The sequence below is a fragment of the Malus domestica genome, chromosome 10, assembly GCF_042453785.1.
Source record: "Malus domestica chromosome 10, GDT2T_hap1".
NCBI classification, from domain to species: domain Eukaryota; kingdom Viridiplantae; phylum Streptophyta; class Magnoliopsida; order Rosales; family Rosaceae; genus Malus; species Malus domestica.
The window spans coordinates 36,886,686-36,900,666 of NC_091670.1; the positions used below are offsets into that span (position 1 = coordinate 36,886,686).

The 13,981-nt window shown below is 37.3% G+C and overlaps 4 protein-coding genes across 9 annotated transcripts; 1 reads left to right on the forward strand and 3 right to left on the reverse strand.

Annotated features, from left to right (window-relative positions):
• The first annotated feature begins 255 nt into the window (after positions 1 to 255).
• Positions 256 to 2,826, forward strand: LOC103435035 (uncharacterized). Its single transcript, XM_008373433.4, has 2 exons — positions 256 to 1,367; positions 1,647 to 2,826. Exons 1-2 carry the CDS (start codon positions 1,277 to 1,279, stop codon positions 2,483 to 2,485), a joined length of 930 nt encoding a protein of 309 aa, XP_008371655.1. The 5' UTR covers positions 256 to 1,276; the 3' UTR covers positions 2,486 to 2,826.
• Positions 2,827 to 2,899: 73 nt separating this feature from the next.
• LOC103435036 (protein BREAST CANCER SUSCEPTIBILITY 1 homolog) lies at positions 2,900 to 8,651 on the reverse strand. Of its 6 annotated transcripts, none has more exons than XM_008373434.4 (14): positions 8,283 to 8,651; positions 7,919 to 7,972; positions 7,738 to 7,808; positions 7,527 to 7,640; positions 6,572 to 7,023; positions 6,323 to 6,433; positions 5,175 to 6,218; positions 4,948 to 5,048; positions 4,610 to 4,796; positions 4,431 to 4,525; positions 4,177 to 4,303; positions 3,896 to 4,061; positions 3,591 to 3,709; positions 2,900 to 3,456 (listed from the first exon to the last, which is right to left on the reverse strand). In XM_008373434.4, exons 1-14 carry the CDS (start codon positions 8,339 to 8,341, stop codon positions 3,100 to 3,102), a joined length of 3,057 nt encoding a protein of 1,018 aa, XP_008371656.1. In that variant the 5' UTR covers positions 8,342 to 8,651; the 3' UTR covers positions 2,900 to 3,099. The 6 variants fall into 6 exon arrangements, with proteins under 6 accessions (XP_008371656.1, XP_017188052.1, XP_070661817.1 ...); XM_017332563.3 differs by having other exon boundaries at positions 3,591 to 3,754; XM_070805716.1 differs by having other exon boundaries at positions 7,738 to 7,828; positions 8,283 to 8,626.
• Positions 8,652 to 9,785: 1,134 nt separating this feature from the next.
• Positions 9,786 to 10,418, reverse strand: LOC103435146 (pentatricopeptide repeat-containing protein At4g21065). Its single transcript, XM_008373535.3, has one exon. The coding sequence runs from the start codon at positions 10,416 to 10,418 to the stop codon at positions 9,786 to 9,788; it is 633 nt and encodes a 210-aa protein (XP_008371757.3).
• A 1,514-nt stretch (positions 10,419 to 11,932) lies between these two features.
• LOC139188704 (uncharacterized) lies at positions 11,933 to 13,916 on the reverse strand. The gene is made up of 6 exons (XM_070806385.1): positions 13,850 to 13,916; positions 13,499 to 13,710; positions 13,173 to 13,391; positions 13,012 to 13,104; positions 12,797 to 12,898; positions 11,933 to 12,688 (listed from the first exon to the last, which is right to left on the reverse strand). The coding sequence occupies exons 1-6, from the start codon at positions 13,914 to 13,916 to the stop codon at positions 11,933 to 11,935; spliced, it is 1,449 nt and encodes a 482-aa protein (XP_070662486.1).
• Positions 13,917 to 13,981: the final 65 nt, after the last annotated feature.

A 13,981-nucleotide genomic window follows, 5' to 3' on the forward strand; every position in this document is an offset into this window, starting at 1 on the left:
CAGAAAGTGTTACGAGTATTTTAGCCATTAGATTTGATTTATACAACTGTTTAGATCTTTTATTTTCAATTTCATTCATTCATTTCCTTATCATTCAATACTACGTGGTACTGAAGAAATTTCCCTAGTGTTGGTCAAACTCAAAGTTAGGGTTAGGGTTAAGCAATCTGAGGCTCCAACTTGTATTTGCGCCGAACCCTGACTTTATATAAACGAATAGATATCTTATAAGTATACTTTTTTGTATTTGTGATTAGGTACATCTGTTATGTGGATCTGTTTATGCCAAAAGAAGAGGTAGAATACAAATTGCGGCGTTAATGGTGCTCAACTTCACATGTATGGGATGTGATTGGGAGATATGATTCCATTATTGGTCAAGAAGGCACGACTAGGGTACAGATATGGTAACATGCTTTTGGGTGGACTCTTTTTATTATTATTATTATTACTATTATTCATATTCTCCCTCTCTCTCGCTAAACCACAAAATACGTCAGTTATAATTAGGTATCAAATTCGTTATTCATGCGATTTAAAACTAACCCATATTACTTACAAGTAGAAAAAAGTACCACTAAGACTGTAATGTTAATTACATTTAATTATTCTCGAGTCCAAGATCTGCTTTTCTTTTGTACAATCTGTTTGGGTTCTGTTTATTTTTCTAGTTTTTAGTTTTTCTGCATGCAAATTAGCTAGAGAGAGGAAGGGAGCTGATTCTCGTTTATGCAGGTGCAAACAATAACAAAAGGAAAACTAATTAACTTGACTGCATGGGAAGTGGGAACTACTCCACCCATTTTTTGTGTGATAAGAAGTCAAAGCATCCAATGGCCAAAGAAAATGTCAAACCGTCACCGATAATTCCGCATGATTTACAACCAAGAACCAACAATTCTCCCAACGCCAAAACCAACGAATCGTATCGAATAATAATATTACAGACAGCTTTTGAGGAACGTCAAACAAACAGAAGAAGGAAGGTTTTGCTTTCCAACAGCTAGAGAGGAGAGAGAGAGTGCACAAGCAGTCTCTCTTTTTGGATCTCTCGAAATATTTTATGTTGTTAGTAAATTATTAGGGCATAATTTTAATCACAACAAACACTAAACAACCTTTTGATTAATTAATTAATTACTTCTTCTGTTTGATCTTTGAATTATCCTCCACTGTATCATATAGATTCATACTTACATCTTGTATAGTCTGTAGCTTCATTCCGTTCCCCCTGAGGATCGAAGGATCGGTTTTTATCGTGTTTATCTGGTTGAATATGAACCCGATTCGAGCATTTTCATCTCCTGCAGAGTTGCCAGCTTCTTCCACAGCTTCTAAAGAACGCCCAGAAGATCATAGTTTTGATGGTAATCTATACATACATACACCTTATATGTATAATTATATGTATGTATGTATATGCAGAAGATTGTTGCTGAAGAAATCTTAAATTTTCAATGCTTGTATTTTCTAATCATGAAAACTAAATCACTGCAAAATGACATGTATTGTGTGTTTTTCTAATTTCTGAATTAAGACAACAATTTTTCCTATCTCATTCTTTTGTGAAAAAATCACAATAAAACTTTTGCAAAAAGGATGCAATATGAACTGATTTCTGCGTAATCTTTTTGTTCTTTGGTTAGGCATTGCCACCAATGTGAAGTTATTATTAAAGCTAATCCAAGAGCAAAATGAGGCCTGCACAAAAGACAATGATGACAGGAAGATGCAAAGGGTGGCGGGAATGATGACGATAATTGATGATGTTAAAACCCGGATTCAGAAATCTCAAACCGTTAAGAGGAGAGCAGAGCTCCGGCGATGCAATACAGATCTTAGGCCAAATGTTCCAAGGGACAAAAGGCCTCCGGAGCCAGTAATTGATGAGAAAGAAAGGTTGAGAAGACAGCTTAGCGCAAGCTTGGCAGCGCGAAAGAGCCTAGAAATAATGTGTTCAGGCTTGGGAAAGGAGAACGAGATTATTGCATCGGAGCTTGCGAGAAAGGTTCATGAATTGACTGGGATGGAGGAACATATCAATGATCTTCGAGCGCAAAATGAGATGCTGTTGGCAAAAGTACAAGCTTGTGCAGCAGAGCACAAGGAGAAGAGGTGTGCCGGTGGTGGGGTAGAGATTCATGGGAATGCAGCACTCCAGGAGCGAAACAAGGCACTTTCGGAGCAACTTCTTAAGTCCCTTGATGGGTGTAGATCCTTAAAGAGAAAGATCAAAGACGCACAAAAGGAAAACAATGGGATGCACTCGACCATGGAGGAGATGGGGGTGGAAGTTCAAGAAGGCCTAGAACGAATACGCGCACTCAAGCAAAAGATTGCCACAAGCAATGAGCAAGCAGCAGATATTGAAGAGGAGATCTCAGCATTGGAGCATCTGTTTGAGAGCTTCAGTATGAAGATTTCGAAGCATGGGTCGAAGAAAGGTGAAAGTGCAAAACACAACACTGAGATCGACACTACTTAATTCGCCTCCTGTTGCATGAGAACAAAGGGTGACTAGAAACCAGAAATGCCTGGTCTCTCTACTTTTGCAGTTTTGTCAGTCTGTCTTTCGGTTGCCAAGACACGAAAACAACTAAAATTCTTCGAGTTTATATAATAAACGAGGAAGCAGTTCTAATGTGTCAGAAGTAGAAGTGATTTAGTGATGTTGCATATTTGTTGTTCATGTGCATTTGACTAGTTCAGGTTTCTAGGTTGCATCTACCATGGCCCGAAAGAGTTGTATAATTCTGAGTTTTCTTCTCGTTTCGTTGTTCATCCTGGATAACAATAGTTGATAATGAAGAGATGTATATTTGAATCTGTGTGGAATCGCTTATTAATTTTAATTCTCGCATTCTTTTGTGAAGAAGAGTTTCGGTAACTAGTCAGCAGCTGCATCACACAATTTAACTGCTCAGCACAGATTTGATTCAAGAAATTCCCAAAACTTGGAGTTGTACATTGAAAGGATTAAAAACCACAATTGATTGGAAGCAACGAAGAATTACATAATCATTTATGTTTACGGTTTTGAAATAAGAAACTGGATCTGGAGAAGTTCTAAACATGTACACAACTTCTGCAGTATGTATACTATTTGGAATCAGAGAGATTTTGTAACTTGCAGGCAGCAATGGAGTTCAATACCCATGAGTTGCTTGCTACCTTGGCTCCAGTGGAGGTGGCCAAAGCCTTCGCATCAGCCTGCCTAGTGTTGAAAATTGTACTCTTCTTGCTGCAATGACATTGGTCAGGTAGCTCGAGGCTGTAAATTATGAAGGTTTGACATTTGGGGGAACCGGCTGACAAGGCTTTCGGGCCCTCTGGAACAGGTTTTCTTTGCAAAATCGTTCCTCCAGCAGCTATTACAAGGTCTTGTAAATACCCCTTGTATGAAGGTATGAAGTCTCCCATGAAGTAAAACTTGAACCCCTCAAAAAGTTTTGGTTGCTGCATCCAAAAACAGTTTGTTAAAATTAAGTGTGTAACCTATTTATGTACTGAACAAGATTAACAATGCATATGGTGAAGCCATGAAAATCTTAAGTTTTCGTGATGATAGTTAAACTTGAGGAAAAGCTAACCTTGTTCTGCAGCCTTAGTCTACCAAGTCGAGGACCATCCCTGATTCCATAAATGTCAACGTTGATTTCATAAGGCTCCTCATCAACTAGTTTCATTGCTTCTGTGCAAGCATTAATCCCTGCACAAACAGACGGACAAACACATCTTTGATCCACTCTACGAACTGAAAGCGAGATCTTGCAAAACAATTATCAGTAATGTGAACATGTAAATCAATATCTCATTTCAGCTTCTGTAGTCCATTACAATTGTAAAGTCCAAGTACTTGAGGGAGAACATTTAAAACAGAAACAGTAATACTCACACTCCACACTCAGAATCCACTTCCCCTCCAAGATACCCATCAAAACTTTGAGGGTTCTTCTGCATGCTCCATTTTCATCTGTCGATGCAATAATATGTGTAACACTAGAATCCCAATTCTTCAAAACCGTAAGTCCAGATAATCTTTCAAATCCAGAGACAGATTCCTGCAGTTCAAACCAGCAAGGATTAGTGAAATAATTTAGAACATTTTGATTTTGAAAAGGGAAAAAAAAGTTAAAAAAAAAGGAACAAAGAAAGCACTCTAAGCAGCTCTTTTACCCTCTCTGCATTTGTGAGAGATGAACAACAAAGAATCAATTTCTTGGACGATCCACAAAACTTCTGATCTGGGGGGATATTGCTGTCTTGTTTAGCAGCAACTTTAGGACGTTCAACATTAGGTTGTCTATATTGACAAAAAGAAAATATTAGGTTGTCTATAATAGAGAAAGAAAGAGGCACAAATGAGAATCTTAGAAAATCTGAGTTTGCATGAGGTAAACTTTAGATATTCGAGGATAAGTTGTACGTACTTTCTAGGATTCTTCTTCCTCCTTGCTTGAGATCCAGGGCTTTCATTTGGCAAATTGGAGGAGGCATGAATGGGGCATAACATAACAAAGTTATCCTGATTCAACACAATGGGAATTAGAATACAGCATGGATAATGAAAACATTAAATGGAAATAGCACTTCTTTTTGTTATACATACAGTATCCCAGCGACATTGAGGCATCAGCTTTGCACAGGTAACATGAAAGCTCCTACGACAACTCTTCTCACAGCACCCAAGAGCAGCTCCTTTGATTGCGCAGCAAGAACATTTAATTTTACGACTCCTAGTTAATTCAGCTTCAAGATTAATAGCAATATCATCTTCAAAATAGACATTAGGAGCCCTGCATATATTTTTGAGCATTTATAAGATGTGAGTATCTACAGAAAAGTTTGTGTAAAAAAAATTGTTTCAGTCCTAAAATTTATTCGGTTAAACACAAGATTAATCATGTTTTTGGTTAATTTTGTAGAATATCGTTTTTTCCTTTGTACCATTCAGCACAGGTCCTGTGTACATGTATAACCTTGAGTCTTCCATCGTGATCCGCAGCAACAGGCTTGCCATTACAATAGTGGACTATCTCTCCAGAAGCCTGTAATTAGAATTTCAATGGTAACAAATGTCAGCTTTGAATTGTAAAGGTAAATTTTATGTGCAGATAGGGTTTCTAAATTATGAGTCATCTAAAAGGATATAAAGGGAAGGGAGTGAGGAAGACCTCTGATTCTTCTGATGAAAGACAGAAAGCACACTGGATATTACTAGGAACAGCTTCACATCTCTTCAAAACCACATTGTTTGTAAATGAAAGAAGCTTCTGCACTGGTGATTGATCAGTTATAACATTATGATTGTCCTTGCTCTTCTCAGCGGTTTCATTTCCATTTTCGTTAACATTCCCATGACCTTCTCCAATCTCAACAGAAGTATCATCCTTTGAGTTGCCATCAGAAGAAGCTTTCAGCTTTTTCTTACTTTTCAGTTCTCGATCACCTGACTTGGCTTTTCTAGCAAGTTTTCTGGATTTATTCCTGGATTCAGAGGCTTTCTGGTTATCATCTGTGGGAAGATTTGTAGGAGACAACTCAGTAGGAGTATCCTTATTTGCTTGCTTCTGTATTTCTGATACATCCTCAAGCATTGTCTTTTTCATGGAGACCATCTTTTGTTTTTTTGACCTTACTGGGCGGTCAATCTTGTTCTTGTCATTGACCTCCTTATAGATATTTCCAGCCTTCTTACTGGACAGTTCATCACTGCCAGCATTTTTTCCTATTGAAGTAGGTGATTCAGTTACCCTATTTTCATCACCATTAATTCGACTATCAGCTCTGGTAGAGAGGACATGAACATTTTCAGATGTGGGCTTGGTTACAACAGATGAATGTCCCTTCTTACTCCTTTTGCAAGTCTTAGCTAAAGAACCACCGTTATTCTCACATGCTTGTTCTTCATAAAATACCTCAGATCCCTTTGAAGTGACACTAATATTTGTTCCTGGATCTGTATGGCTTGTAGCACATTTTCTTTTCATGAGATTCCTTGTCTTCCTAACTCGCTTGTCAGATTCATTACTAACAACTTCATGACTAACATCTTTAGTTCCAGCAGTGGGAAGATCTGGCAGAAAATCCATATTTCCATTACTTTTTTTGTTTCTTTTAGACCTTGCACTTTTTACAGAAAGTTCATCTGATTTCTTGTTTTGTGAGACTTCTTTTGATTCCTTCTCTTGAACTCTATCGTGTTCATCGTCTGCAACCTGCATTTCAATTTCCTTAGATTTTTTGTGCAAATTTGGAGGACTAGACAATAATAGAATTTGTAGAAGGGAGAATTACATATGAGGTAAAAACGAGCTGATACCTGCATCTCAGGACTTGGGAAGAGTTCAGGAGAGCAAGCTCTTTGTGTCCATTCAAACATCTCACTATCAAATAGATCTGCAGCATTAGAAGATGTGCTGTGCACTTCTCCCTACATGAGATTATCCACAATTAAGATAACTTTATGGCATCATCTAAATAAATTATATACATTTTTTTAATTGCCTGATGAGTGAAATGATATAAACTTGCATTCATTTCAAAGGTATGAAACAGGTTATACACTTACCGGTAGGGACCTAACAGAATTTTCATCATCAGAGTCTTTGATATCACTGAATGTGGGAACATTTGGAGATGGAAGATCGCTAAGTTGATCACCGGAAGAATGCTGACTCAAATTTTCTACATCTTTGTCATTCAACCAAAAGAAAGGTGACAGAACCAGTTCTCCCTTCTCATTTAGAACAGGCTTCTCCTTTAGTGTTTTTGAACTCTGCTTCACTCGATCAGCCATTAAATCACCTTCTAACTTTTCATGGCGGGTTGGGGTTTCTGAAAGAGGAGACTGTGGAACCTGGACCCTTTTCTTGTTTGGAAATGAAGGTTTAATTGAAATAGAACCAGAACTTTCCAGGTTGGCCTTAGTTTTCCTGGATCTTTTTCCTCTTAAGGTTTTCTGTTTCTGCGCTCTATCCTGAAAGCCGTGGCTAAAATCATCTTCAGCATGATGTTTTCCGTCTGTAATAAATAAAAGCAAATCAAATGGAAACAAAAAAAGTGCACAAGTCAAACTATAGTATATGTAAAACCAAAAAGCTAAAAACCACCTAGAAGTGTATCTTAACATGATTGATGTGCTATATACTGAAGATTGAGAAACTTCAGGTATGATAGGATATAATCAAATTGTGCAAATGATGTCAATATCTTGTACTCTACTGACAAAAGTAAAATAATTCCAGACAGATGCATCCACAATGTATCGACTCAACTCAACAGTAATGTTGTCAGAAAATAAAAGTTAGAACATTTGAACACATTTTAGGAATTAACAATTGCACTATGAACAGCGGGAACAAAACTGAAATCCCAGTAAATAAAATGCTGGTATTGATACTTTGATTACACTAAACCTGTATGCAAATTGCAAATAAAATTATTGCATAACTGTTGTTTTAAATAGTACTCATAGATTTTATACTGCAACGTAACATTCTCAAATGCATGTACATAAATAATACCTGATGATTTAGTTGGGGGTGCATTCTGAGTGACAAATATATTAATTCCCAAATCATCTTCCATGCTCTTGTAAATACTAACCAAATTATCCATGTGAGGAGCCGGGCGAACCTCTAAAACAAAAATTAAAGGTAAGAATAATGGGTTTCACATCAAACAGTAGTACCTTCAAACTTTTTGGCACAAAAATAAAAGCATCATGATTCATACCTCTACGCCGATATGGGACTTTACAAACAGGACAATTGGAACCCGATTTCATCGACTTCACAATGCAACAGCTGTAAACAATAAGCAAACACTGGCAATACGTTCAAGCACATTGCAAGTATTAATACAGCCAAATAAAACCTAATATTTACATTCAGGTAGCAATGAAGGAGGAGGTTACTTGCAGAAGAGATGATTGCAATTGAGTGAAACCGCAGAACTCAGCAGACTCAAACTGCAAAACAGATGGGGAAAAATCGAACCCATTAGCGGAGTGAAGAGAAATATCAAATCTTTATACAGATTCTAGACAAAATCATGTAAAGGGTCAGTTTGGCTGCCGAGAAAATTACCATAGTTTAGAAATTACCGCATGGGATTATTCAGATGGGTCCTTTGCATTTCACGTATAACAAGAACAAAAAGAAAGCGAAGGGCACAAAATTGGTTTTCTTTATCTAGGTTATTTTCCATAATTTTCCCATCAAACAAACAAATCTTAACACATATGATCGGAGTATATGGGTATAGAGCGAGAGAGATACCAAATGGGGCACTTGAGTTCTCTGCCGATCTTCTCGAGGTGGGCCGGAGGAGTCTCCATTTTCCTTTGCTGTTTGCTTTGATCAGAGAGATTGGTTGAACGCAGCGGCAGATCTAGAAGACGAAGCTTCGGCGTTTGAAATTAAGCCGCCAAAATCTCCCGAGCTTACGCGCTCGTCTTCGCACTTGTGGCGGGTTTTTCAAAATTTTCGACTTAAGGGCTTGTTTGGATTAACGGATTCGAATGCACTATTTCCTCCCTTCTTCTTTTGTCTTTCCTTTTTCGTCTTTTTCGAATATCCATTAAATTGTACACCAGGGCTAAACTGGGAGAAATTCTTAGATCCGGCATCCGGACCACCTTCCATCCTAAAGCTGAACAAGAAAAAAAATAGAGGTTTAATGAAAAGTTCGCGGTACTGTTTACTTTAACGAAAAATCACATTTTCACGCTAAAAAGTCAAATCTAGTATTATTTATTTTACCTTTTATTTTGTCATTATCGTTAAAACTTAAAATTTTCTCACTTTTTTCATTAGTTTTTCTAAAAAAAAATCCTACGCCCAGGCCCACCCTCTCTCTCGTCTCACATCACCCTCGTACCGTACACCGCACTCAAGACCCTCTCATAAATTGGACTTTATTTTTCTATTTCCGTTGCTAGAAAAAAAAAATAAGGAGAAAAAATAAAGTAATGATTTCAACGCACCTTTTTTATCATGTGCACTCCCTGTTATTCTTGACCTTCAATTTTACTTTTATTGTTCAATCTAACGATCATGAAACTAGAAACGTGTGTTTGAGATGGGAAATGTGTGCAAAAAGCACTACTCATAAAGCCTATACCATTTTCTTATACAAATTGTTGTATCATTATTTAATATAATTTTTTTTATTACAAACGAAATTTACACTGATCTAAACTAAAAAGAGAGGGTAGAGTTTAAACTTAAAACGTAGTGTGTTGAAGATGAAGACTCCAAGCACCACTTGCATAAACTTTTCTTTTTATAGGCATTGCCAAAACAAATTTCATCAGATATAAATAGCTATATATGCAAAAGAAAAACCATATAGGAAGAATATTAACAATTTAGCATAAACTTCATCACCAAAGGCCATTTCATACACTTCAGAGCTTTTGATAAATGAAATATGTTTATGACAATTTTTCTTTCAAAAAAGATTATTATTATTATTAATCAAGAGGAGGGGGAGTTTCGAACTCGCGATGCAGGACAAAAACACAACACCTTATCTACTAAGATATTGGACCACATGCAAAAATAATGTCACTAGAAAGCATCCATTGTTTTCCAGGACTGATCGTTTTCCTATGCACCACAGATTGGCAGCAAATGTCTGACAAAGTCCGGGCAAAAAGCGGCCAAACTTTGCATGTCAAATGCAAACCTTCAATGGCAGCTTCATCCCTTGCCGTGCGGCTCGTGCCACACCTCTTTATCGTTCCAGGTTGACAAATATGAAACAACTTGCTGCAGATGTTACCAGTAATATCTACAAGAACAAGAACCATCTCTAAAATGGTGAAACCGACTACGATCCCTCACAACAATCTCCCGGTCATAAACCTTCGATACGAGTTTAATTGCCAGATGACAATCTGCGCAAACTCTCAAATTCTTCCAAATCCTAATCGGCATCCCTGGTGCAGTATTAAGGAGCATAAATGCAATTGCGATATTTTCACTATGATAGGACAAAGCATTTTCCTTTTCCTCCTCCTCTATGTCTGCAAGAACATTTGTTGTATGAGGCACATACCCTTCCAGTTTCAACAATCGTGTGATATCTGCTAGCATTGCGTATATCTCTTCACTTTGTGGATGAGATCTGTCACCCATAGTGAACTCACAAATACAATTCCTCAGCTCAACAATACTGTACCCGGGAGTTTTCCTCACCCCTTCACTAAACATTGTCCTCCTCACCTTTTGAACATCTAACCAACGGCGTTCAGATGCGTAGAGATTGGATAGGAGCACATAATCCCCACTATGTCCGGGCTCTAACTCTCGAATGTGCGCTCTTGCAGTCTCTCCAAGGGCGAGCTGCCCGTGTATCGTGCACGCTCCTAATAAGGTCCTCCAAATAACAGCATTTGGCTGCACAGGCATATTCATAATGTATTCGTATGCTTCTTTTACTGAGCCTGCTTCTTTTGGGAGCATCGGATCATGCTTGTGTGAGAAAAAAAGGGATTCCTATGGCTTCAAATAATAAGTAGAACCCAATTCCTAATAATTCTATTTAGTATGTGGAGAGATTTGTGGGAAAGCTTTCGGTGAAATGCCTGATTATGACAGTTCTCGTACTGGATGAAAGTAGCTTGGTACTAAAATACAGGAAGTACCATACTTATATACTTCACTAAAAAAAATTTATGTAAGACGTTTCTTCACATTCTCACAATCGGTACCCTCGCCCGATGCATTATTTATGTCACTTGAAATAAACCTCACGTCCAAAGGGATCATTACTATACTTGTAATCACAAGTCATATAAGTGAAACATTATATTCTCTCGGTCACACTCATAAAAAATTGCTTTGGGTTAAAACCATGGCTTCATGGAGATAACTGCATGTCCACAATACTAAGGCAAAGTAGAATATCAAAGTGCTGCGACTAGGGGTGTGTTCAAAAAATCGAAAACAAAAAAAAAATCAGATCTAACACTGAACCAAAACCGAAAAATCAAAAACTAAAAAAAAATTTGAACCGAAAAAGAAAAACCAAACCGAACCTTATTGGTTCGTTTCGATTTTGGAGGTTCGGAAACCAAATCAACCCAAATTATTTTACACTTTATGAATGTATGCCCATAATGTTTCTTTTGTGAAACTTTGTTGCCAAGTTTGGAACTAAACCTAGGGCTTTTTCAAGAAGCACTACTACAATATATGCTATCACCGTCGGAGTCAAAACCGACAAGAAATCAGATTTCTGTCGCAATTTTGGAAAAAATGCGACATAAAACAATGTAATGTCGCATTTTCAAAGCGACACTATTGCTAGCGTCACGAAAGGGCTTTAGCGTCGGTTTGGTGGCTTAAACCGACACTACATAGCGTCGCTTTAAAGCGACACTAAACTAACGTCGGTTTAAAGCGACGCATACTTACACGTTACGTCGCTTTAAGGAAACGTTCATTAGCAATTTAATTGTAAAATATAATTCCTACTGTCGCTTTTAAATGACACTGAAATAATATTAAATCAATTTAATATCCCATAAACCGACGCCAAATAACAATTAAATAAATAAAATATGCAACCGAATAACGGTCTTAACCGACACCACCTTTGTTAATAATAATAAAAAAAAACACACAAATCGCATTCTTCTTCGATTCATTGTAACAGAAAAATTTTATATAATTATATTAATTAATTTCAAGGTCAAAAAAAAAACATTAATAAAAATAATTAAAAAAAAAGTCTGCCAACATACACAATATTGTCCATACATTAATGAAAATAATTAACAATAAAAATAATGTCAAAATATACAAAAACCCATCCGTCATAACAACTACTAAATCCGACATTACAAACATAACATAAAAAACAAAAAAGATAGAACGATTAAAGTATCATATTTAACCGACAAAAAAGCGAACCAAATAAACTACGGAACCGAATCTGCGCCTGAACGTGGCACAGATCCTTCTCGCCCTTGAGGTCCTATATTTGATGCCAACATCCTCGACAAGTCCACATCAGATCCAACACCCGCAAGCATTTCAGCAAACCCCCCAGCTGGAAATTCAGGACAAGGCGCAGCCATCTCGGGTCGATATACTGGCACTTGATAAGGCGGCTCCTGCATGTAAGGCATGGGAGGCTGCTGCATGTATGGCATAGGCGGCTGCTGCATGTATGGCGTGGGCTGCATAGGCAGCGGATACATAGGATACGGAGGTTGCTGATTATAGCCAGCATAAGGATATGCAGGGGGCGGCTGACTTTGACCCGACTGTTGAGGAGGAGGCTGACTCTGGCCTGACTGTTGGGTTCCCGGGCTAAACGGTGGTTGTGGTTGTGCTTGTGGCTGAAATCTTTGGAAAAGCCACGCAAACAACTGACTTTGCTTGTTCTCTAGGTCCGAAATCCGTTTATTGTTATTTTCGTCCCTCAATTTCAACTCATTATTTTGAGTCATCAGCAATGCGATTGCACTGTTAGATGACCTCTTGGAGGAAATTGATGTAGAAGACGAAGAAGATGCATAGGAAACCATATCAGGAGTCACCCCATGACCGTATCCTCTGACTCTATTATACCTCTCAGGACCCATTGTGTCAACATACACTTGGGTCCTAAGATCTTCATTATCCTCTTGCCCCGACTGAATCAAAGTTTGCAGATTGCTCTCCATTGTTGCCTAGCATTACAATTTTTAAAAAGAAAAATTCAATCGTAAAACAGAACAATAAGCTATAGATAATAAATTTGAATAATAATGAAATACCAACACAGTAAAATAAATTACCCCTGTACGCTCCGATTCTTCATCAATCCAAGCTTCATTTTTTCGTGTATGACATTCACGAAAAAAGGTTACAGGATCAGCTTCTTTCCCATGTTTCTTCCGCTTTACCAAAAATAAAATTTCACACAAACAATTTTAGGCTAACCTCGTTAAAATTAAAATTTATAACTATTGAATATTTAAAATAACATTTCTTCAAATGGTACAATCCATACATATTCTTGCCGCTTTCTTGCAAAAGATTTTGTACCAGTAGTATGGTTCATTGTTTTCTTTTGCCGATTAATCTTGTTTTTTTCAGCAACCTCCTGAAAATAAAAATAAAAAAATTATTACACAAATTTATAGTTATAACGAAATAAACTACATCGTTTACCTTTGTTTTATCTCCACTCCAGTATGCCAACAAATTACCCCACTGGGTAGGATTCACATCAGGAGGAGGCTGGGGACGCTCCTCTGCAGCTCTGTTGGTATAATATTTTTTTTTTAACTTATTTCTGTACTCCTTATGTGCATGCTCAGCAACCTTAAGCGTCATAAAGCGGATCAAAGGCAATCTTGGTATATCAGCATCTTCAAAAACAATATTTCCCTACATCCATAAAATAAAAAATAAAAAAAATAAATCAACCAAGTCAAATATTATAACAATCATTGAATTATTCTTTCATTTTCTAATAAAAATATAAATACCTATACCTTAATTCTATTCCAAAAAGCTTCCTTATCTACATCCTTAATCTTACGCCAATGCTTCGCCAATGGGAGAATTCTGTGGTCTCTAACCTCCGATGCCACATATTTTGAAAATGCACTAGAGTTATCACTAACGCATTTTCCAGACATATCAAACGAACAAAGCTGTTTCGTCCATTTGGGAACTGAGGGTCCTCGCCTCCGTTGAGAAGTTCCTTGTTCATAACAAAACCACAGTTAAAACAAACCAAAAAAGTTGGAAACAGATGTAAACTTTCAGTTTATAAGGATAATAGAAGATTAAACACAAAAAAAAAAAAAAAAACGAATCCAATAATAATGTAGAAAAATAACCAGCTTCGACCTCCTCCCCTTCCACATGAAGTTCCTCATCACGTTGAGAATCACAACTACTATCCATAGCAAAACCAAAGGAAGAAGTGCGGAAATAGGAGTGAAGGGAGTGAAGGGAGTGAAGGGAGTGAA

What these genes read in the sequence shown, in the direction of transcription:
- LOC103435036 (XM_017332563.3), bottom strand. Translation starts at nt 8,341, where the DNA reads ATGGAGACTCCTCCGGCCCACCTCGAGAAGATCGGCAGAGAACTCAAG. An exon ending in ACCCCCAACTAAATCATCAG is followed by an intron (nt 7,024 to 7,526) that starts GTATTATTTATG and finishes TATTTATTACAG; the next exon opens with ACGGAAAACATCATGCTGAA. An exon ending in CTCAATGTCGCTGGGATACT is followed by an intron (nt 4,526 to 4,609) that starts GTATGTATAACA and finishes GTGTTGAATCAG; the next exon opens with GATAACTTTGTTATGTTATG.
- LOC139188704 (XM_070806385.1), bottom strand. Translation starts at nt 13,916, where the DNA reads ATGGATAGTAGTTGTGATTCTCAACGTGATGAGGAACTTCATGTGGAA. An exon ending in GGAGTGGAGATAAAACAAAG is followed by an intron (nt 13,105 to 13,172) that starts GTAAACGATGTA and finishes TTTTATTTTCAG; the next exon opens with GAGGTTGCTGAAAAAAACAA. An exon ending in AAGAATCGGAGCGTACAGGG is followed by an intron (nt 12,689 to 12,796) that starts GTAATTTATTTT and finishes TTGTAATGCTAG; the next exon opens with GCAACAATGGAGAGCAATCT.
- LOC103435146 (XM_008373535.3), bottom strand. Translation starts at nt 10,418, where the DNA reads ATGCCTGTGCAGCCAAATGCTGTTATTTGGAGGACCTTATTAGGAGCG.
- LOC103435035 (XM_008373433.4), top strand. Translation starts at nt 1,277, where the DNA reads ATGAACCCGATTCGAGCATTTTCATCTCCTGCAGAGTTGCCAGCTTCT. An exon ending in AGAAGATCATAGTTTTGATG is followed by an intron (nt 1,368 to 1,646) that starts GTAATCTATACA and finishes TTCTTTGGTTAG; the next exon opens with GCATTGCCACCAATGTGAAG.